The sequence below is a fragment of the Haemaphysalis longicornis genome, unplaced genomic scaffold (assembly GCF_048455015.1).
Source record: "Haemaphysalis longicornis isolate Haplotype H1 unplaced genomic scaffold, Haemaphysalis longicornis Haplotype H1 scaffold_5, whole genome shotgun sequence".
In the NCBI taxonomy this organism is placed as follows: domain Eukaryota; kingdom Metazoa; phylum Arthropoda; class Arachnida; order Ixodida; family Ixodidae; genus Haemaphysalis; species Haemaphysalis longicornis.
Genome location: NW_027526385.1, coordinates 19,488,820 through 19,512,811, shown reverse-complemented (window position 1 = coordinate 19,512,811; position 23,992 = coordinate 19,488,820). Strand labels below are relative to the sequence as shown.

The 23,992-nt window shown below is 46.4% G+C and overlaps 1 protein-coding gene across 1 annotated transcript; it reads right to left on the bottom strand.

Annotated features, from left to right (window-relative positions):
• Positions 1 to 11,657: 11,657 nt before the first annotated feature.
• LOC144139602 (U-scoloptoxin(16)-Sm4a-like) lies at positions 11,658 to 18,575 on the bottom strand. The gene is made up of 3 exons (XM_077671896.1): positions 18,452 to 18,575; positions 14,187 to 14,307; positions 11,658 to 11,816 (listed from the first exon to the last, which is right to left on the bottom strand). Exons 1-3 carry the CDS (start codon positions 18,573 to 18,575, stop codon positions 11,717 to 11,719), a joined length of 345 nt encoding a protein of 114 aa, XP_077528022.1. The 3' UTR covers positions 11,658 to 11,716.
• Positions 18,576 to 23,992: the final 5,417 nt, after the last annotated feature.

The window sequence follows — 23,992 nt, the reverse complement described above, 5'->3', positions numbered from 1 at the left end:
TTCATAAAATGCACTAAATTGGCTATTTGGGCTTGTTCGTTGATCATGATTAGGATACGACACCGCGGCTGGAACACGGACACAAAGGAAGAGATATAGACACACACGAGCGCTGGGTGTGTCTATATCTCTTCCTTTGTGTCCGTGTTCCAGCTGCGCTGTCGTATCCTAATTAAGGCTTTCATAATTTGATAAAAAATGGCTGAAATTGCCCCTGTGCAGTATCTTCTCAGCAATGCGTTTTTGCTTAGAGATGAAGACGATTTTAGGGAGACTGACTTAAGGTTGGTTTTTGTATGCTGGCTTTCTCACGCTACCTGTTGCCCAGTGAAGCATTGTCATTTACAGAGGGAGTAGGTTACAGGAAGCGTGTCTAATTGTTTTACAGGAACTATCTGGAAACAAATTATGTGAAAGCCAGCCGCTAAGAAGACTCTCACATTAAGGCCGATCCACACAGTGGATCAAAACGATTATTTGGACCGCGGTCCGCACATCACGTGACATGGCGTCACCAGTTCGCGCGGACCGCCGTTAGACAACGCAGGACCACGGCCTTCGCGTTCCAAATATTCACCGAGGCTTTTCGGTCCGCAGTCTCGACGGCGGACCGCGACATCAATCAGCGTGGTCTGGCAGCTCCCGCGTCGCGTGGGCGGAGCCGGGTCCAGTTGCGCCAATAGAGAACAGCGGGGGCAGCGCGGCTGTTTCGAAGTGCTCGAAGGAGCATGTCAATCACCCCCGGGTGGGATAGGCGGCGGGCTAGTTCATACTTCATCCGACGCATACTTCATCCGCGCTTTTACTAGCGAGTCCTATGACTCTTAGTACAGCGATGCCAGCCATCATTATAACTTTGTTTCACGCATGTAGACGAGAAGAGTTCGGTTCCAGCGAGAGGTGACGAGCCGTATCCCGGATCGCCCCGCCGTCGCCGCTCGTCGTGTCGCCTTCGTGCGAACGACGCCGGCGGCTGCGTGAGCGTGCCCGCCCGGCTTGCATGCGGGTGGCTGTTATTGTGGGGATGAAACGTTTCGTGCAGGCTTGTGCGTTACAACATGTTGTCGCCGCCAGACGGCTCCTGTGTTCAACCTTCTAGCTTAGGAGTTCAGACTGTCGGCATTCGCGGTCCGCTCAGCCAGACCGCCATGTGGATGCTCTCTGCTTTGGATCGGACCGTGGCGGACCGCGGCGTCGTATCACGTGACCGAATGGATCGCGGACTCGGTCCGTCGTGTGGATCGGCCTTTACCCACATGAAAAAAGCCGGAGGTAAACGGAACTTCGTAATGACAACCCCCAGCTCCGCTGTATCAGCACATTCGAGACTGGGCGGAGCTGGAGGGGATTTTACGCTGCGCACTCATTTTGCTTTGCAGTTCAGTTATGTTCATATAACCAAAAGGTCGCAGTTAGCTCAGGACCGGGGTAATCGGAGCTTAATGAGAGGCATGTGCCCTGCAATGGGCGTAGATAGGCTGGTGGTGGTGATGATGATGATGAACCAAAAGGTTAGTTTTGAGACCAAGCTTATTAGCTCCCCTCTACATAAAGGTCAACTGCACTCCAATTTCTCATCGCCCAAATTTGATCCAAATAAGCTAAGTATGCATTAAAAATTACCATGGCGAAGTTCTAAACCCGACACCCAGTTCGCACCATAACGGCAAGCTTCACATAGCTGTTGCAGACGACACTCGCACCAGGCGGAGAGTCGCCGAAACAAGTTCCGTGTGGCCTGTGACGGAGAATAGGAGCTTGTCCTGCGGAGGTTGAGCTTCTTCGGCGGCTGGCAGGGCGCACTGGTGCGCGCAGGGAAACACGGCCACCCAAACAGAATTTGAGAAACATGTAAAACTTCATTCGTCGTCGTCATCATCATCATCATCATCATCATCATCATCATCATCATCATCATCATCATCATCATCATCTCTACACCCACAGAAGAGGAAAGGCCTCTCCCATTAATCTACAATTATCCCGGTCCTGTGCTAACTGTGACCAATTTATCCCCGCAAAGCTCTTGATCTCATCTGCCCAACTAAACATCCGCCGCCCCCTGCCACACTTGCCTTCTCCAGGGATCCACTCTGTCCTCCTTAATGACCAACGGTTATCTTGCCGTCGCATTACATGCCCTGCCCACGTCCATTTCGTCGTCTTAATTTCTACTACTAAGTCCTTAACACGCACTTGTTCCCTGACTCAATCCGGTCTCTTCGTGTCTCTCCATGTTACACCTATCATTTTCCGCTCCATTGCCCGCTAAGTCGTTCTCAATTTAAGTTGAACCCTCTTAGTGAGCCTCCAAGTTTCTGCCCCGTAGGTGAGTACCGGTAAGATGCAGCTGTCATACACTTTCTTCTTCAGCGACAATGGTAGGCTGCTATTCATTATCTGGGAATGTCTGCCGTATGCACCCCACCCCATCCTTATCCTTCTAATTACCTCTGCCTCATGGTTGGGATACGAGGTAACAACTTGGCCTAAGTAGATATATTCGCTTACCCCTTCCACGGCCTCGCTACCTATCTCAAACTGTTGTGCTGGCCCGAGGTTATTGATCATTACTTTAGTTTTCTGCATATTAATTTTCAGGCCCACAGTTCTACTCTGTTTGTCCAGTGCGGAAAGGATGCTTTTTCGTCCCCCGAGTTACTTATACTTTATTGCAGGACCTAATTGCAACGCTGTCAGTGCTATTATGCAATATGCTTCACATGTCAGCTAGGGGATGTTAACGGCCACAAGTAATTTAAAATTACGTGGCTAATTATGTATTTGTTAATTCATAATTATATATTTGCTAATAGCATAATTCATCCCGCCCGACCATCCTAGCTGTGAGTAAGGAACTCACAAGGAGACTGCACGTTGGGTATAAGGCGTAAAACCAAACGCACACTCATATCGAGAAAATACATTTGGCTCATTTTGATCCATGCCACAGCAAGATATCGCTACTCTTCGATAATACGATATGCGTACACGTTCACCGGGTGTTAGCTGACGTATACAATGGCAACCTGTTTTCCAGACGAAAGTTTGCGAGTTTTTCTTGCCACTACAGTTTTATCTATTTATGTCAGGTTTGTGGACTTGGCTTATTTCGAAAAAAAAAATCAGGGAAGCTTGTAGTCACGCTCGAGACTTGAATGAAGAAACTGTTGTTGGGAAGCATGTTTTCGAATGATCTTTATTAGCTCAATGTGGCCGTACGCTTTCCTCCTGCTGCTTGCCTCGAGTTGTGTTTGCCCATTCGGTAGAGTATGAATGGTCGTCGTTACAGTTCGTGCGCGTATAGGTAGTCGCCTCTCCCAGCCTTGTGCTGCCGCGCTAGCACTGGACGGCGGGACAACAGGCAGGGAACGGGCCGTCTTGACTCTCGATTTTGCAGTTATCATCGTGGTAGATGATTCCAGGACAGCTGCGAAAGACAGGAGAGAGTTTGAGGTACCCCAAATGTTTCAGTGTTTTTCAGGTCTGGAGATGAAGCGGAGTAAGAAATACTCCCACAGACATATTCACTCCAACTTACACGTTACCACAAGCAATGAAAACCGACAAAAAGAGAGACAGTTTTCACCAAATACTTAAGGGCCCTTACGTCCACTGACTAACGCCTGCTAGCGACTGACAAATGCGTCGGTGAATTATTCACGTGAGAACCCTTAGCAGACTCAACAAAAGTTGCTTGTATTGAGTGTTCGTAGCTAGTAAATAACAGGCATAACTATCTTGTGCTCGACCACGGCTATTCTACTCCGTCTGAAATGTTACTGAATATACCCGCCCTTAGCAAGCCGAAGGAGGCTGGCAAGCTCGGATAATTGGAAGTGGGTATCTCTTCCTAAGCGTGCACTGCGAGCTTCGTGATTCTTTTAACAACCTGAATGTTGTAGCTGAAACAGGTTTGAACAGCGTTGTACGCAAAAAATTCCTTAGCCAAAGTACACACCTGGGCCGAGGCAACTATAACCTACGGAGTACTGCCGATGTCACAAGCGTTGCTCGCATAAGAATTTTAAATCGCAGCTTTCTTTGCCTCACTGATGGCGTCTGATGTCGTGCAAGAACGCAGAGCAGAAAAGCCAACTTTCTCTGATGATGATGTTGAAGTTGAAGATGGTGAAACGCGAAGCAAGTCGAAAGCAAGTGTCTTCAAAGACCAAACTTAAAGTACAAAATTTAAATCGTCACGCCCAAACGCACTGCAAGAAAGCCATCTTGCACAATGGGTTAACGTACAGGCACATCAAGCGCACATGCGCAGACGCACTAACTCTGGCCAGCCCGCCGGAGTGGGTACATCCGAAACACTTCAATTGCATCATCATCATTTAAATCCAAAACTCAGACGACAACGAACTAATCCCTCACGAAATTTAACTTTAATTCGACTCGGTTTGCGGGGGAAGAAAGCTTCGCGTTTTAACCATCTTTGAGCTAGATGAAGAGTCTGAATTTTTTGATAAGGGTACTATTCTGGGCACGCTGGTACTCCATAATTGCAAAAAAATTTTTCCAAAAAATGGGAGACGGGGACGAAGTGAGGGCAGACAGATCCACAGCGCACTGACCGTGTACAGTGGATGCACAGAACGCATACACGGACCGGCACACACATTTGCGCTGTGTGTGTCCGCCCTTACTTCTTCCGTGCCCCTCCCCCATTTTTAGCGAATTTATTTGGTGTAATAATTCAAATTTTGTCTTTTGTGATGGCCACATAATAATACAACCGGCGTAGCGATCCTAATTATTGGCACAAGTTGAGCCCATAACCTTTTCAAAGCTTTTTCAAAAGGATTTTTAGCGTGATAATGGATAGTAGCTTATACTGAACCTCGTAGCTCAGGGCCGCTGACCGTGAACGCGGCAGTAAACACGTTATCTCTCATGTATATTACCTATCACACTGATAATGGAAAGTCTCAAAAAGTGGATTATGCGGCTCAGAATATCTCCGAAGCTTGACATGAACGCATAAGTAACCGTAATTGTCATGTTGGTCAAGGTATTTCGCAACCATTATTTTTCTGTTTCATAAAGTAGTTAGACTAGAGAAGCAAGCTAAAACGTATTGCAAGTATGTTTTGTACAACGTGTACTCACGGTATGCCCTCCATTACACCCTCTACCGATGAGAGGGAGATGCAGGACCACTTTTCGCAAGGCTTCTGGAGCATGACCGTCCCATTCACAGGAACACGCACTTCCTGGCCAACACACATACCTTTGGAAGCGTTGACGGGGAAGCAAAAAGCAAGGTGTCCTTTTTTTAGGGTGAATACATTTAGAGAGGAATTTCAGAGCAGTCATAGCATTTGTTAGCGAGAACACGCGCTCTTCTCATATGTGTAGAAAACTTATAATGCAAAGGAGGCCTTGTACACGTATCTCGGGATACAAAGATATTCATTGCACCACACAGCGACTACCCCGAAGACAAATCGCTCTTGAAAGAAAAAAAAACTTGTTTTTTAGAATTTATTGTCGGAAAACCAACATTGTGTCATGCGAGCCCACATTTTTAGGGAAAGCTGGTATAGCTAGGGTCGCTTAAATTTTCTTACGTCTGCGAGCACAAATTTTCAGAGGCTCCACGTGTCATCGAAGCGAGATGCGTTTTACAGCGCGAGGCGTTGTGAAACGTCTGCGTGCTATCATCACACTCAGGGGACGACCAAATTTGCAAGCCGTTCGAAAGATGATTCGAACCTCAAGCTGATACTTCTCATGCCTCGGAAATGCGCCTTCAGTAACGTACTTAACAGGCACCATTTTCAAGATTAAAACATGACTTGACCCTCAAGCTTATACATCTCGTGTAAGGGATGGCCATTTTGAGTATATTAGTGTACAAGACCGGTATAGTCAGAATAAAATTGTGTCTTTCTTAGGTATTACCACCGTAAACGCTCAAGATAAATGAACTTGGCATTTGCTTTGCACCTACACTCTGCGCCACCTCCATGCCGTGTTTATAAAATTAGCAGTGGCTTAGCTCGGCTATGCCAGGATATACGTAGCGTGAGCTAAGGTTCAGCTGGTTATTCTTAGGTTATCGTTACCTATCGTTACAGCGACTGTGTTTGGCCTAGGTACTCACTGTCGCAACGAGTTAAGGGGATCGAGTAGACAACACCCTCGCTGCAATCGATGAAGCGGTTTCTGTGGTTCTTAGAACAGGCAGCTTCCTTATTCGTGCCCTCGTTGTCCCGCTTGCACAGGGTCTGCAATTTGTTCGGAGCCGAAAACACAACGTTAACGTTACCCCGGCGATCAATCTTTTTAAGGCGGTGAGACACGTTGTGAATGTAAGGGATTACCACAACCTTTCTGCTATATTTCATATTAGGATCCTTCTTAGGTCGTGCACTAGACAAGTGCTTTTTAATCACTCCGCTACTGACACTACCAAATGGAGGGGATACCCAGCAGCCAACCGGCGGTTCACTTGCTCATTGGGGCTAGTGTTCATAGAATGATGACACGATTTCTTCAAAGCATTGGTCAAGCAGAGGTTGGCCATTGCTCTTTTAACCAGCTTGGAGTGTGCTGACCTATACGAAAGCAGTGGCTCATTTGCTATGGGTTCATACTTCCAGCAAACATGTTCGTTAGAGAATATAAGCCTAAGGTCTAGAAACCCAGAAGAGCCGTTTTGCGAAACCTCGTGCGTAACTTCAAGTGGTTCGAGCCAGACGCAGAAGATCTCGATGAGCTCTAAAACAACATTTTGAGGACAGTCTCTTGAGTCGCAAACAACCAAAAAAATCATCAACAAAGCGAAACGGTTTGCGTACAGATGTGCCCTACAGGGCGCGCGCAAGGGCTCGGTCTGTGCTCGCTAGGGACAGGTCACTGAGGATGGGCGCTTGGCAAGACCAAATACAATCACCAGTTTTTTTGAAGATATATGTTGCCTTCATACATCATGCAAGTAGACTTCAAGAAAATTTCCAGAACCTTAAATAATCCCTCTACTGATATACCGCAGGCATTGTGGAAGGGATAGCCCCAAACATGTCGACGGTACGTACAATGCAGTACTCCGTGTTACAATGCAGATTTCGCAAAAGGTCGAAATGTGTTAGAATACCGTAATTACCCGATTCTTACGCGCCCCCGATTCTAACGCGCACCCGATTTTCCAGGCAAAAAACCGAAAAAACCTGCACCTCCGTCTGTAACGTGCAAGGAACGCTGTGAGCAAGAAAAACGAATGCGAGAGAAACGGGCGATTTATTCCCCGAAGTAATCTCTCATCTCACTCCTCGTCGCTCTCCGAGAGCTCCTTTCGTCTTCCGCTGACCGCAACATCTCGTCATTGGTGCCGTCAAGCACGTTCGCGATGCCACACTTCTGAACGAACATTCAACCATGTTCGATGGGATCGTGGCCCACGCCTCGCATGCCCATCCCGCGAGCTTCTTCAGAGGCATACGCTTCAGTCAACCGTTCGTTGTGAACGCGTGGGAGCCGCTCGTAAGCCGCGGAAGCGGCGCACCTTCGTTGCCGCTGCTGCCATTGCTGTTATCAAGCACGCAAGTGTAATAATTTGACGATTTGTGTGAACGCCGAAATAAAAACCTAGGCGTCTAGATCCGAAAAATTGTTGCTAAAAGCTTTGGCGCCATCTTAAGATGGCGATGGCGATGGGTGGAACAAAATTTCAGCTGTTTCGGCAGTTTCGGTTTCGTATCCGATTCTAACGCGCATGCAATTTTTCGGCCTATTTTTGCGGAAAAAAGGTGCGCGTTAGAATCGGGTAAGTACGGTAACTTAAACACGTCGAACGAAATTTTGACAAACTGAAAAACAACAAAAATACAAAAAAGTGCGCAAAATGTCATAACGTATACCGCAAGGCATTTCCGCAACAATCTAGATTTAGCGAAAGTTTAACCCGTAACCGTTATAATTGCGTAAATATAGATCATTGGTTGAACGAAAGTTTCAGAAACTAGAAAAATAAGAAAAATATAAAACAATTAGGCAAAATGGAGAACCGTGTAACACCCTGCAGTTCTACAATATTGCAGATTTTGCGAAGCTTCCACCTGTAATTTTTATAACAGCGTAAATGGACATAATTGGGCGAACAGAATTCCGAAAAACTGAAAAAATAAGAAAAATATAAAATAAATATGGAAAATGGCGAACCGTGTAAGGCCCTGCATTTCCACATTATTGCCAATTTCGGAAAAGTTTGAAACGTAATCATTGTAATAACGTAAATGAAGATAATTGGTCGGAAGAAACTTTGAAAAACTAACAAATAAGGAAAATATTAAAAATTATGGAAAATGCCAAACGTAAACCGCATGGAATTTCCACAATATTGAAGATTTCGCTAAAGTGTCACCTGTAATCGCTATAATAGCGTAAATGGAGATAATTTGTCCGACAGGATTAAGAAAAACGCAAAAATTTCGCTGGAAAACCTCACACTCAAGACAGGCGGCATAGGAATGCTACGCATTAGCAGATAATTCTCTAAATTTTGGCACAATTTTTTTTCAGTTGGGCGACGCAATGAACCTACTCAACGTCTTTTCCTAATAAAAATTACGTGGGTACCTTTGTCTTGGTGCTTAGATTGTGCCCCAAATGCACCTGGGGTTTCCCTTTAATTGTGGGAACAATAAGGAGATGCATACCCCACGACAGTAATTTTGGTAGTTTCAAGTATCAAGTTTCAAGTTCTATTATTTCCAAAAAGAAGTAGTTACAAAATCCACAGTATAAAGACGCCAGGAACGGTACGGGCTATATATACTTCGCATTCAAGCATTTTTGTCATAACCCTGGCTGCTGATTGGAGTGGCAGACAGAGACCCAAATTTTAGTGTTTAAATAGCCCAGAGCTGATGTCTTCAAAAATACAGGTGAATAAAGATAAAACGCCATTGTCACCTTAGAAAGAAGGGCAGTAGATCAATGCTAGACCTCACATACAGGCAACTGCGCTCTCCGAGTCATTTACGCCAGAGACCGTAAAAAGTTGTTCTGGCAACCAAACTCACCATCAACGATGGGCACAATTCCCGTCCAGGTGGACTGTGCGAAGTCAGCGAAGAGCACTAGGAACACCAGACAGACTGCCGCTACAGAAGGACGCATGTTCGTCTTCGTACTGCTACGCCCGCTTCTTGCTTCGTTCGCTTCTGGAAACCAAGACGAGATGATGTGCGCCATAATGATGATGATAGGAAATGCTGTGGCCGTCGTATTTTCTTTAGCGGAGGGAGAAAAGCCTTTGTTGACGAGAAAAATAACAACACAATCATAATGGGAATGGCGACCGCTGCTCAAGTCACCCACGCGCCGACTGCGATCTAGATAGAGCTGCCAAAGAAAAACGAACAATAACCGAAGTGAGCAATCCCATACCCTTTCACGAGCGAGGTGGTCGAATAACTTCGCTAAAGGGAGGCCTAATAAGCTACTCTTGACTCTATCAAGGCCATGGTGTTTGTGATGACATGCAAATTAACCCACCATCATGTAAAGGCATGCGGGAACACTGTTGTTCTTCAGTCTTCAATGTACACGTAGCTGCCGCTTCCTCGTCAACCGCAGCGCTCTGTATCATCATAATCATAAGCCAATTTCATCATCACCATCAGCATGTGTCCTCGACAGGCAAGACAAGCCCCGCACCAGAGAACAGTCTTCACTTTTACAGGTCAATTTCGATTCACTCACGTGGCTTCACTCCAGTTTTTCATGCTGTTTTCAGCAATAGCTGTAGCTTCTAGAAAGTCACGTCCTCGTCATATAATTGGCGCTATTGAGTCAGATTCTTTGTCTTGGTACAGCCCTGGCTTCCCTTTAAATTGGTGAAGGCTGAGCCGCACAATCCATCGCCCCTCTACATATCTTTCGGCCCGGACGTGACGTGGCCTCTTACACTTGTTGGAGGTGCGTAAGCCTAGCTGGGAACTGGGTGCGGGGAGGACATGCCAAATTCCAGGAAAGCGGTCGTGTTCGACCTCTGTACACATGGCGGGCCTGGCCTAGTGGCCGCGCACCACTGATGATGATTGCGATAGGACGCGGTCGTTGTTGTTTGTGATGTTGTTGTTGTGGATGATGATGATGATGTTGGTGGTGGTGGTGGCGCTGCATTGCGGCCAATACGGCTGCTGTATACGTGTTCACTTTGGGATCGGTCGAGTAGCTGGAGTTTAAATTTTGAGGCCCCCTTAAATGAAAATCTAATGCTAATAGCAAGTTAGGCTCAGGCGAAAGTTTGAATGCCCCGAAGCACTCTCAGCGTTTATTCGGCGGCGAATAAACGCTGAGAAATTAGCAATTCAAAAACGCAATTCATTCCTCGTGCCATTTCATGAGTTGCCGGAAGCGATTGAGACAGCGGTGTTGTCCAGCATGAAAACTAAATCCTACCGAGCGAACCATCGCGGGAGCACGGTGGTGGTTTAACTGTTTTTTTTTATTGTCCAGAGAGGTTGGGAGCGAATCAGCGCCCGGCTACTACATTTACCCGATAAAGCGTGATATACCGGGCTATACAAATCAGCTGTTCACGAGAATTTCGTGAGTTCTAATAGTTGTCTTTAAAATGCCCTCCTGGTTTTACGGATTCACCGTAAAAAGCTACAGCGCCGCCTAATACTTTGACGCTATTCCAGTAGAGGTAAAAAACACATTCAAGGCCCTAACTGGTCGAGCACGAGGCGCATACGACAAAATAAATTGCCCTCCCCACACTTCTGTTACCTGCCAACTCCGTGCGTCAATCTTGGTGCCACACGGTGCGAGGGAAAGAGTAGTTAAAACAACGTAAATGTATCGCGCGGCTTTTTCAACAAAACGGCTAGCGGACAGCGCAACCGCAGCAAGAACTACGGCGGGGGCGCTCTTTTGATTTGCATTTTCGTTATGGATAATCGGGTTTTAGTCGCTTCGATGCACTCGGCTTAACAACATGGCGTCATTTAACCAGACAGCAATAAAAGCTGGCACCGACCACGAATATTTATAAAATCCAAAGAAAGGAGGTTTGACTCCCGTACGGGTGTGCTTATGGGAGCTGAAATGACTTTTCTTGGATTTTGTAAACATTCTTGGTCGGTGGCGGTTTCCATTGTTGTCATGCGTTTTCGGGCGAGACGGGCTTCCGTCCAACCCTTGATTTCATGGCGCCATCTGTTAGTTTAGCTTGTAAGAGCGTGCAACGCTAATTTTTTCCGTCGTGTTACGGTAACGCTTATTGCGCCTTTTGTTAAAGGTATTTTCTTGCAGGAGGAACAGATATAGGCTAAAAATCATGAGGTTTTGACTCGGAAAAGCTTTTCACTCGCAGTCACATTAGAGTTAAATGCTAGGACATGCGCTATAACAAGCCAGTTGTACAACCTGCTACGTCTAAATACCGTGTTCCATCATATTCTCGCGGAGCGGAAGGACCGATTTCGCATATTTAGTCTCCTTCTAAGAATTGGCCCCTGCTGATGTGTGTGTCACTCTCTTTTGCTGTGTTACGTATGGTGTAGTATTGCGTGCACGCACAGAGACATTATTTTATTGAAAAAAACATTTACTCGGTCAGTACAAGAACGTGTGTAGATCGTCCCGTATACGGGGTCGTCTCAACGAGTTGACTGTCCATGAATCGCCACTTTCGCAGTTCACTCTTGGCCGCACCAGTCTGCGTCCGCGACCACAGTTGGCCGTTCACCGTCTAGGCGTCGTCAGGGCAGACTTCGACGTTGCAGCACGAAGGGTAGACGCCCTTGCCAGGTTCCGATTTGCAGTTCTTGTTGGTGCGGCGAAGTCCGCAGCTGTCGTAAAAAGTTGCGTCGCAGAAAAGCGCGCCGTTAATAATGCGTGAGTATTCGTGACCGAGAAATATAGCTGCCAATCTAGCAATCTCCCTTGAAGTATAAAATATTAACCGTCTAAGAATCACATAAGAAAACTTGCATCAGGTTGGTGCCTTGTACTGCGTCAAAAGCTTCGTTGTAAATTGTAAGTACAAATTGGGTTATTTAGTAAAAAGGAGGTCATCCCCAAAAGGCGGTGCTCCCAGCGCCTTAGCTAATAGGCGTTAATAAATATTTGCTTCAAAGAGTTCAGGGACCTGTCTCAGAAATAAAATAAAGGAAAGGAAGGCACATACAAGTGCCCGAAAAGGTAATTAAAACAGGGTTTCGGAATTTTAAAGAAATTTTCACTTTCGGAACCTGCCTGGCTCATTGCGGTGTGTTTAAAAGAGTCCCCCTCATAGAGAAAAAGCTTTCTGTAAACCAGTACCGGCTGTCATGAAGCCAGTAAGACAAATATTTTGGGATATTCAGAAATCCTTGTTGCAATCACTCATTACGGCACCTTTACGCGTCCGCGCTGCATAGCACAGACTTCAGAATAGTGACGCAAAGTTTGCCGCTCCCTCAACCAGCGGCACAACAGTTCCTAGTGAGCAGGGGGCCCTACGTAGTGCACTGCAGCCTGCCCTGTGACGCTGCGCCTGTTTCTGGGCCTCTCGGTGCCGAACGCACTGCAGCACTCAATTACAAACTGATGCTTTCCAGTTCCATATATCCCCAGGTGTGCTTAGTTGTCCTAGTGGGTTTTCTATTGACTTGTCGCTACATTGTTCTTACATAGGCCTACATAGAACGGGCTTGCAAGTAAGCTTTAAATGAAAAAGAAATCACTACAAGCAAGTCATAAAAGTGTTCGAAATGTTTGGAAAATCTGTTGGAGAATAATGGCTTGGCAATCGCCACTCATAACAATGGCTGGGGCGTCCCCCAACTTTCTTTTTAAGGTGCCTGTCTGGCGTAAGCTGATAATAACGTCTACTGCTCGCTTTCAATTCGGCCGATTGTTTCGAAGATCAGCGGCAATGCCTTCTCCATAAAAACGATCGCCAGGGACGATGGGCAGTTCAACAGTTAGGGGGCCATTACAACTTTCTAAACCAGAGCTGGAGAACCTTGCGCCAATTTATCCGCTTTTTAATACGAGGGGAGATCTGCAACGACCTAATTAAAATTGCCATGTACACGAAATAGAAAGTTACACGATAAAATGTATTCTTTACGTATCATGTAAATTGACATGATAACATAATAGCAATCACGATCTTGTTCTTATATAGACCTACGTGATAGCATGCCTCCTATTGGACGCTGTTATCACGGCTCTTTATGGTGGCCCGAGAAATTGTCTTGTCGACGTGGTCTATAACCAGGGAACAAGAAATAACTGCCCGAGAGTGTGCAAATTTTCTCTTTGAGCTTTCTGGACAAAGCCCTGGAATGGTAAAAGAAATCGTGGTGCCGTGGTCTCCTGAGCGGGAAGTTTGAAAGTTAGCCTGAGATAGGAATAGCATAGACTAGACCATCTGGCGGGCAACAAGCAACACACCAAAGAGGAGAAGTGAGGGCTGATCACGAGGTCCCAGGTAATATGTGCAGACGTTGTTTCTGTTTTGCCATTTTGAAACTGCCAATTTGAAACAGCCGCTGGTCAACGCGTAAAGCCCACTACAGTTACTTTTAACAGCGTCACTGGCGAACACTTTAAGCCCTTTGTTTATTTTCGGTATACTTGCAAGGCTCTGCTCAACAGGGGGGGGGGGGGGGTGGGGGGGTCTGTCGCAAATATCCCAGTACAGCACCTGCACGCACAACATTAACACCTATTGAAGAAGTATGCAAATAGTTCAGATCAATGCGTAGCCCATTTTCTGATATGATTTAGGGTATCCGTTTAAAGCACTTTAAACACTAAAAGTGAACTTTGAAAACAAATCAACGTCGCCACTGGTGAATCAGGAAACTAGTTGACGTTATGAAGAGCTTCAGAATCAGTAATCTTTGGCGCGGATGACAATGCTTTTAAGGTATCACTGATTAAACGCTCGGTAACAAAGCTGCTTCAAACATAGGTTGCATTTTTCGAATTAGCGACTCGTTATAGTTTCCTTTGGGGACCAGTTAATAGCAAGTATTTTAAATTAGTCATCATATAGACCTGTTTGGGACTACGCTAAGGATGATAATCCCTCTAGAAGCGTAAAAAAAGCCCTAAAACTACGTTTTTCGCGGAAATGTTTGAAAATTTTCTGTTTTGGAACGACCCATTAAAACAATTGTGTAGAGGAAAATTGCTTTAGAATGGGTGGCATAGGGCAGGTGACTCACCCTCCACCACTCAAGTAGCCATGGGAGGCATTGAACGGGATGCAGGACCACACCTCGCAAGGGTCTTCCAGGTTGATGTGTCCATTTACTGCAACCTTCCTCCCTTCGAACTCGCAGTTACCTTAGGAAACAAAAGTCGTGGACGAGCCATTCAGTTTCAATACGTTCATGCATTAAAACTTCTTTGTCTGGAACTTTAGGGCACCAATTTTATTTATGTACGCATGTATGTATGTTTGTATGTACGTACTGCGTATGTATGTACGTGTGTATCAGGGTGTCGAACCGGAACCAAACCGAACCTAAAACCGGAACTGAACCGGTATTTTTGCCGGAACTGAACCAGAACCCGAACCGTTATTTTTTGAACACGCTGAACCCGAACCGGAACTGAACCGAAAAAAGAAATAATGGTTACCGGTACATGCCGAAACAGTTCGAGCCTCCGTCGTTGACATTGCACAGTCAATGCAATTCAGGCCTTTTTTATTTCACGTACCATCAACTTCGTACCCGCTCGCGCACTTTCTCCTCCAGACAACTGAACACTATCACGCTGTAGGTAACAACAGGGGAAATGAATGAGCACCAATGTAGCAATGGTCTGTTGTTGCTGCGGGAAGCACGGGCGTAGTGCAAGCTGACCAAACGAAATGTCGTTCTCGGCAGCTTGCAGGGGATATAAAATGACTTTGCCCTTCCCTAGCTGCGACTTTATTGGGGCAGTCAGGCTGAAAGAGTGCTCCACTGCGCAGCAGCGAAATCCCACACCAGATGTGTGCAAACGTTTTGCATTTCATAATTTGTTTAAAAAGTCCGGCACCTGCAAATTGTTAATACTTGAAAGGTGTGACTGCAGGAGCTGCTCAGTGGCTAAGCTGTTTGCTGCTGACCCCAAGTGGCCTCGATCTCCCTTCCCCACGACAGTTTTTCTGAAGTAGATGGGAATAAAGAACATCCGTGTATCGAGATTTTCATCCACGTTTAGTATCACCAGGTGGTTAAAATAAGTCTGCCTGCCTGAAACATAAGCTGTGCCTCGAAGCAGAGATATAGCACGGGGCATCAAATGCACCAGTTTTTTTTAAAATGTGTATACACGGAAAACAAAAAAAAAGGCGAATCACGTTGCTTCAAAATATTACGCAAAAAGTAAGTAAAACCGAATAAGTAAAAAAAGCACCAAAACATGGATATTGCTCTATACGTTTTTTTGCCCTGCCTTTCACAACCACACGTGTCATCAATGCGAAGGAAGTGAGTTCCGTGGTCAGTTTTTGAAGACAGTACAGTGGACAAGTTCCCTTTTTTACAGATACAAATAACAACAGATATGTCAGGGAAAACTGTTAAGGTGGGCACTTAATCCCTTGGTGAGAAACTGCAGCCCTCGGCCTTTTCTTGGAAGCAGAAACAGTACTAAAGCAGATGACACGTGCAGAAAAGCAGGCCGGTACCTCACACTGTCCCATTCGCCCAGCGATCATCTTTCTGCTTGTTCTGCAGTTTTGTCTCTTTCAAATCTGCTTTTTTTTCGAAGGTGCACTTGTACTAACTGCCAAACTCGCTACATTCATTCTACAGCTACTCGTTGCGGAGGGAAGTACTGCTGTAGACTAATTAAAGAGCGTCTAACCAAAAAAGTCCCATCTCAAGCTCTGCGCGTCAAACTTCTTTTTCATTTTGTAACAGCATAACCTGTTATAAGATTCCGCAATGTAGCACACGAAAAGATGGCCGGGGGTAAGGCGGTACGATGACATAACGATTGTAGTGCAAACATCCAGTATAGCTATCGCAAAAGGAATTGCAGTGGTCAGAGCAATAATGCAGTGAGTGAGCGTTAACTAAAGCTTACTTTTAACAAAAGTGTGGCTAACACATTCAATAAGGGACAGCTAACAAATTATTCAGGGTGACCAAATAATCTACTTCATTGGTAGTATTTATGTGCCTGTTTCAGTATTTTTCTGTTTTGTTACAAATATAAAAAGAATGTGTGCAATGGGTATTAAGCTCTGGTACTTGAACGCGCCAGTACGCAGGCCTAAATTTAAGGCTTCAAGGTTAGCGTGGTCGGCGATTCCATAGCGACGATTGCGATTTCAACAAAAAAAGGAAAAGGCAGAAGATACGTCCCACCGTAATTTCTCTTGGCGGTGGCTTTATGAATAGTCGTCAGTACAACATAAAGTACGGGCGAGAAAGTAGGTGGTAAATCGACGCCACTTCATCTGTTTTTCTAATACCTCGTAATTGTTTAAAGTTTGCTTTGCAATTGCGCCACTGCCCTTGGGTAACAGCAGCACTTTGAATTTTTGTTTGTATTTAGATTTGACTTAGGTTTTAAACTACTAAAGGTTTTTTCTAATTTCAGTGATAATTAAACTCATCGAACCGGTTCGCGAATCGCTTCAAGCTCCCGAACCGGTTCGCGAACCGATTCGGTACGTGATTTTGTCGAACCGGAACTGAACCAGAACGAAATGATTTCACTTGAACCAGAACCGTAGCCGAACCGGTATTTTTTTCGGTTCGACACATTGGTATTTGTGTATGTATGCATGCATGTATGGCTGTATGTATGTATGAATAATGTATGTATGTATGTATGAATAATGTATGTATCTATGTTTGTATGTATATATGCATTGTGGGCTAACGCACGGGCAATCAGAGGATCCCGGCTAGCTTCGCTAGAGAAAGTACTACGCGCCGTACACTAGCCCCAGTGGAATCCGAAGACTCACGCACGGGTTCATGTACTCAAATGTGGTTGAGAGACTTCGGCAATCCAAAGTGAGGCTTTATTGCCTGGCAGATACACGGCATATACCAGAAAACACGACTATCGCTGGCGGGGAGACAGTGGCTGCGTTCGCTCGCTCAAGCCGCGGCACTCAGACCTTGATATCCGTCATCACAGCCGCGGGAGCGGGGGAGGCATCCCTTGCGACCTATCAAGACAGAATCTCTCAGCAGAGTTCCGTGGAGCCAACTGGGTTTTCGGTGATCAGGGCTTCGCGAGTAGGCACTGCCCAAACCAATCGACACCGGCCGCATCGCCATGTCGACTCCCGCCGGAGCGCTCGTTCGTCCCGCAGGTCGGCTCGGAGGGAGAGGAGGTCTTTCCGTGGTTGTGGAGAGGGTGGTGCGAAGGAAGGGGACACGCTGGTCCTCCTTTACCCAGCCCCTCGGTCACACGTTCGCAGCGAGCCGGTTCGGCGTGTCGCATGGGGTCACGAAGAGGTCACGACTCACGTGACGTGCCGGCTGCCCAAAATGGTGCCTCCCAGCTCGCGAAAACATGCGCAGGCGAGGCGTTGGGAAACAAGGGTCCCCACAGAATGTATGTATGTATGTATGTATGTATGTATGTATGTATGTATGTATGTATGTATGTACGTATGTATGTATGTATGTATGTATGTATGTATGTATGTATGTATGTATGTATGTATGTATGTATGTATGTATGTATGTATGTATGTATGTATGTATGTATGTATGCAGGTATGTGTATGCACGTATGTACGTATTTAAGAGGCAGCATTTCAATTGGTTCAAAAACACCCTCAACAAGAGGGCGGGAGAAGTTGGTCTGATAACGTCCGAAAATATTTCCCCACTCCCCAACAATAACACAGTAGTGAGTTGAGTTCCTCGCAAGCACCGACTCCTCTTCCCAGCTAATGGTGGTAGAGAGGGCAAATTCAGCGGGTCACCTCCACGGCATCCTGAAGTACGGGCGCCTCTCACCGGGCGGGCGCCCTAACATCGCGCTTGCTGTCTTGAATTAGGTTTATTCAATCAATCAATCAATCAATCAATCAACCAATGCTCAGCAGCACTTGCACATTGCGAGGTTACATGCACTTTTTTAAAACATACCCTACACATGGAAGTGTTCACATGTCAAGCATTCGCCTTTGTTTTTAGAGTTAAGGACATTTCGGTAACGCTGGATGATTTCTGTGAAATGAGGCGTGAAAGAGACGCCGCTTGTTCTTCGGTTGTACGCGGCAGTCAGGTACCCAGAAGAAAGTAACCGCATCCGTGACTTTCTAAAACCACCCAGCCTTCACGGCGCTTAATATCTAGGCTGTAAAACTTTGCAGAACCACCGACCACTAATACACGAGTTTGGAGCCAAGCCGTGGTAAACGGCACCCGCCTATATACACGTGGTACCTAAGGGGTTCCATTGCCCTAAATAAGAGTTATGGCGACCCCTGCTAAATCCTTTTCAAAATTAATAAACTCACCTGAAACAACGGGCACAGCGGCCACCCACGTAGCTGACTCGGAGGCTCGGACCAACTGCGCCAGCACAAAAAAGACTGCCAACACTTTTGGAGACATCTTTCTTGGTGGGTTAATGGTGCTCATGTTGGTGATGTCCTCGATGTGTTTGACACGTGCCGTTCCACGGTCAATGCTTCGTTTTCACTTACACGCGCAAGGGATTGACCGAAAATTTAAAATTAGTGAATAGCGAGCATACGCTGCTGCTAGCATTTCGTGGATAACTATGATGTTATTTATTTTAGAACGAAAGAGACCAGGACTATTGTTAACTGTTGCGATGAAATATACGCAGCATATAACGTACGCAGTTAAAATCGGATTATGTTTTCATATAATATAATCTAATTGGCCGGCAATCAGGCGTTGATGATGATGTTCACTGCGTAGCATTCAGATAAGACTTCGTATCTTGGTCCTGCGTATTAGGGTAACGGCTTTTTAGAGCGTTAGTGTGGAGTACAAAAAGTTTCGAAAAATTTGTCCTTAGTTTGTACGTTGTCCTTCAAAACTGTGCATATCAGAACATGGGGCATTGAAGCCCGCAGTATTCAGATAATTATTCATATCGCATGCCCAAGCTCAGAATCAATTACAGCGGAAATATGGCAAGTGGCCCGCCCTTGTACAAACAGAACGTGCAAAACCGTTTAAATTCGTTAGCCACGCTTTTATGTGTTTTTGTACTGGAGAACGCATACAATAGAAATATTGTAGTCAATAGAATTCGGTTATCATAAATGAACTCTACAACAAAACAAATTGTTATGAAGCTTCTGCTCCTCCCGCATCTGTTTCTTTGCGGTCATACACTGCAATTTGTACAAAGCCACGTAAAAGGCCACGTAAAAGGCCCCATACACAAAGAAACCAAGACACCAATGTCTGGGTAGATAGAAAACTAAAATATGTCATAATGACGAGTCCCTAAATTTGAGTTTGCCATACATCCTTCTGCCATAAAGGAACAGCATAAGGCTCCTGCCAGTATGTCTAGAAAATGTTGTGTAGCGGAGAACAATATGAGTTTCGCTTAATACCAAATATCGGTACTGTTCAAGGACGTGTCAAGAAATCCGACATTAAGCTGCATGTATTATAGGTAACAACCAACCTTGCGACAGACACGGCCTCGGTGTATGCATCGCAGGTCAATTCTTCGCTAGGATTTTTAAGTCCCAGGGTCTCGTCTTCTGATATTTGGGTACCGTTGTATTCGCATTTCCCTTCGACGAAAGCAAATAAAAATAACACAACACTTAGCATAATTCCTGCGCACTGCGACCTATTGGTTCGATGAAAACATTCCTTGAGGTGGTTGGTCTGCCACACTCCCCCCCCCCCCCCCCTTCCGACCCCTGGAACCGAGACCAGAATAGAAGTGTAGCGACACCATCGTCATCGTAATCACCAGCGCCACAACCATCATCAGTGGGGCTCGCACTGCAGCGTCCGCTTTGCCAGGCGGCTCGCGGCAGTTCGAACACGACCGTGTGCCTGGGCGGTCGCATTCCATCGCCGCGCTCCCAGTTCCGGTCGGCCTTACGCACCCTGAGTAAATGTCGGCCTTACGCACCCACCACCGCCAAGCGAAACCCCCTACGAGGACCTTCGCGCTTCCGTGCTCGCGCGCAACGGCCTCACGGGTGACGTGTTTCGGCCTGAAACAGAAGAGATTTACGCACGCTCTGCGCACGCTCCGCAGCCGAACATTGCACCCTCTGCGCCCTCGCCCTCCTCCACGGCCACTATTGTGGCCCCCCTAGACGTCATCTCCAGCGCGACAGCCGCACCTTAATTGACAACACTTGCAGACGACGACATCGCGGACGCCTACTAGCCACAACCCGTCTCCGCCGCTTCTACCGCCTCATGCGAGGGCTTTGATGAACGAGTTTGCGGTGTGACCCCCAAATGCTTTCCTACCTCATCACTAGAGACCGGATTTTTAGGCACTAAAAAAGCACGTTTTAGGCGCCAAAAATAGGCGGCAAAAACAACGTTTTAGGCACTAAAAAGAATAAAATAGGCGCAATAAATTTTTAGATAAATGCTAATAATTTCAAGTGAAGACATGAGCGAACTGTAAACACGACAGGAAATCCAAAAATGTCATTGCTATGAGGTCACAATGGCAGTAACAGTTCAATTCAATTCAATTCAATTCAATTCAATTCTTTATTTTTCTCTCATAACAAGTTCTATACATTGACCTTAGACGTGGAATTGCCCCGTAATACCTCTGGGCTAATGGCGATCAATTGGCTTAATTTCACAAGCGCATTGCTTACATACATGTTCAGATGCGAACGTCACTCAAGCGTCGCATATTGTGAAACAGGCAGGAGAAACAATACTTGAAGTATGGTAATACTGATTTATAAAAGCGCAAAGTTATGTCTGCCTGACGCAATTAAATTACAATAAAGCAAGAAAATAATAAATGCAAGATAGACAAGCTTTGTTAAGACATTAACATGTTGTTACGTGAGAACTTACGTACAAACTTTAGCAATTTTTTACAGGTACCTTAATTATACAGGCAAGACCTTTCAACACTGCCAAATACACATACGCTCATTCGAAATATAAATATTAAGAATTGTGTTTGGACAGAACGCGGAACCTAGCTTAAGAATCACTATCAAAATTATGGAAACAATAGGTAACTACCAGCATCTCCAGATTTCCGGGTTCAAAATTATGCCTCTTGTCGCTGAGAATGAGTTTGTACGCGGAGAACGAACGCTCGACGTCGGCAGATGTGATTGGTGCGTACTTATACTTGGGAAGATTCGATGGGTTAATTGACACTGGGATCCTACAGTGCTCACCAGCAAGGACTTCTGAAGCTTCTTTAAGGACAGAAAACCCGTTGTTTTTGTACAAGACCGATTGCAGCTTTTCACGTGCCTTTTCGGCGACGGGTCCTTCGAGAATGGTGGCGATTCTTTCCTGTGCGTGGAGAATTAGCGCAACGTTCGTAACAAGAGTTTCTCCCGCACTTTCAAGTTTTTTGATAGAATCCGCTAAGAACGTGAAGTTGGCCCAAAGGTACGCGAGGTCTCCTGGAAGGCTATTCACGGAGAAGACAGCTTGAGCCGTTGTGACTGCAACACTCTCGTCAATTGGAAGGCCGTTGATCACGGCCTTGATGTCCGAAAAGTAGCAGTTGTAGTACTCAACAGCTTCTAGCCACGTTCCCCATCGTGTGACGACGGGTTCTGGCGGAAGGGGCGCATCAGGCAGCATCTCCTTGAAGACGGGCACGCGAGAGGGTGCCTTCAGGAACACGGCGTCAGTGAAGTGCTTCCTCAGTTCCTTGCAAACACGATGAAGCGCATGCGCTAGGCAGGTGACATGGAGCATCTGCGGGTAGAAGGCCTTCAGGAGATGAGCGGCCTTGTGCATGTAGGCTGCAGCGTCTGTGTAGAGCAACAGAACCTTGGTGGCTTCGACTCCTGTAGGGTAAAAAACCTTTAGGGATTCGTTTTCAAAGAATGCTACAGACTCCCCATTTGTTCTCTCCAAAGGTTTCGAGCACACGAGGAAAGTCCTTGTCTTCTGGTGCGCCGCAAGCTTCCCAGCAAGAAAGTGATCGACAAAGCGCCCTTTGACGTCTGTTGTTTCGTCTACGGAAATCCAAATGCAGGAGTCGCCAAGCTCTTCTCTGATTCTTGCTAATGTCTGTTCATACAAAGCCCGGAGGTAGTTCTTCCTCAAAGTAGACTCAGACGGAACGTTGTGGTTGCAGTATTTCTGTGGAAATTGTTTCAGCACGGGATTTTCAATTTTGGTCCAAGGGATGTTTGCGGCCACCAGGGCCTCGCAGAAATCAACGTTGAAAGCGTTCGTCCTGTCGTCCCTGAAGGCTGTTGTCAAAAAAAAAAAAAAACTGTTTGGATGTTGAGGGCTTGTCCCGCTTAAGGTTTGCCAGGTGACCTGCCGTCTTCTCATGCTGAGCCAGGTGGTACTTCTTCTCGCAAGGAATCTGCGCAAATGCGTTAGGATTTCTTAAATACAAAGCGTATATTCAACATCACAGCGCAGATAAACATGCTAGCATACTAAGCGTCTTGACATGCTAACAGAAGACAAATAAATACGATAAGCATCAATAAACATTCTAACTTCCGTAGAGAAGCGCTTGAACACCCCTGCTGCGTCCTATTTGATGGTATAACTGCACTTGAGCGCCGCGCTGCTACGCGTGCCATACCACCAAAACGTACTTGAAAAACAAGAAGGTGAGATTCCATTGACGTTCTGTTCAACTGACTCGGCGCGCGCCATCAATACGCTAAATTTCACGGTGGCACGGCGGGGGAGTAAGATACCAGCTTCAATTGCGTGTTAACCTAGCGTGGCGTACTTCGGTAATTCTAGCTAGCGTCTGCATGTAATTAACCGAGTACCAACGAGGTGGACTTCGATTTAACGGATGTCCAGTGCATATCTTAAAAACACGCTCCGTTCATCAGCGCTAGTTTTGAAACATCATCCTTCAGTACCAACCGATCAATTGCTCGTTTGATTAAGACATTTCTGAATTTTCACTTAACGCAGCACACAGGGACGGTACATAAAAATGTGAATCTCCTTCTCAAGGTATCTAAAATATTTCATTTCAATCATCTGAATGGTATTGAAAGTTTAGAACTTTTATTATAAACAACGCTGGCAATTAAAATAACCAACGTTTCAAAAAATGCAGGCACTGAAAGGAACGCTGTCTGCCGTATTCAAAATACACAGGTGCCTCCTTTCTTTTCTCAGAAGAAGGAGCAGTATAAACAAAAAGTGCCCACGTCGCATGCCCCTGCGCGAGGGACACGAGTAAATGCAGAGCATTGGGGGTGGTCACGTGGCGTAGGTTGTGGTAGTTGGCGGTGGTAGTTGTAGTTGTTGTTGTCGTACGGGTGCGTCGACGGCGCTTGAAGGCCAAGTACGACGAAATGCACGAGGCGTTGGAGCACGGGGAGTTTGCGAGCTTGGACGAGTTCCTGCGCGCCTTCGACGTGCGGTCCGGGGAGGAGTACTCGGAGATTCTGCGGGCTGGCGCGTCGCGTCCGTGCGTGCTTCACGCGAGGACCCCCGCCGAGAAGCGCGTGAACGCGTTCAACCCGTGGATCGAAAGGGTTCTCGACTCCAAGATGGACCTGCAGATCATCTGCGACCAGTACGCGTGCGCGGCGTACGTCGTGGACTACGTCAACAAGGCCGACCGCGGCATCTCGTTCTCGTAACGCGGGGTCCGCCGCTCACCGCTGACGTTTCGAAGCCGTGTCTCGCTCTCGATTCGATGGATCCGCAGCTCGACGTTGACGACTGGCGGCGGCCTCTCGTTCTCGACGCTCGGGATCGGCCACTCGACGCTGACGCTTCGCCGCTGCCTTAGCGCGCGCAGTAGAGGGACAGGAGGTAGCACCTGCTGCTGCAACGCCTCTTTCAGCGCCGGAGCACGCGCATGCGCGCCCGCACCTGTTGTTGAGAGCGGACAA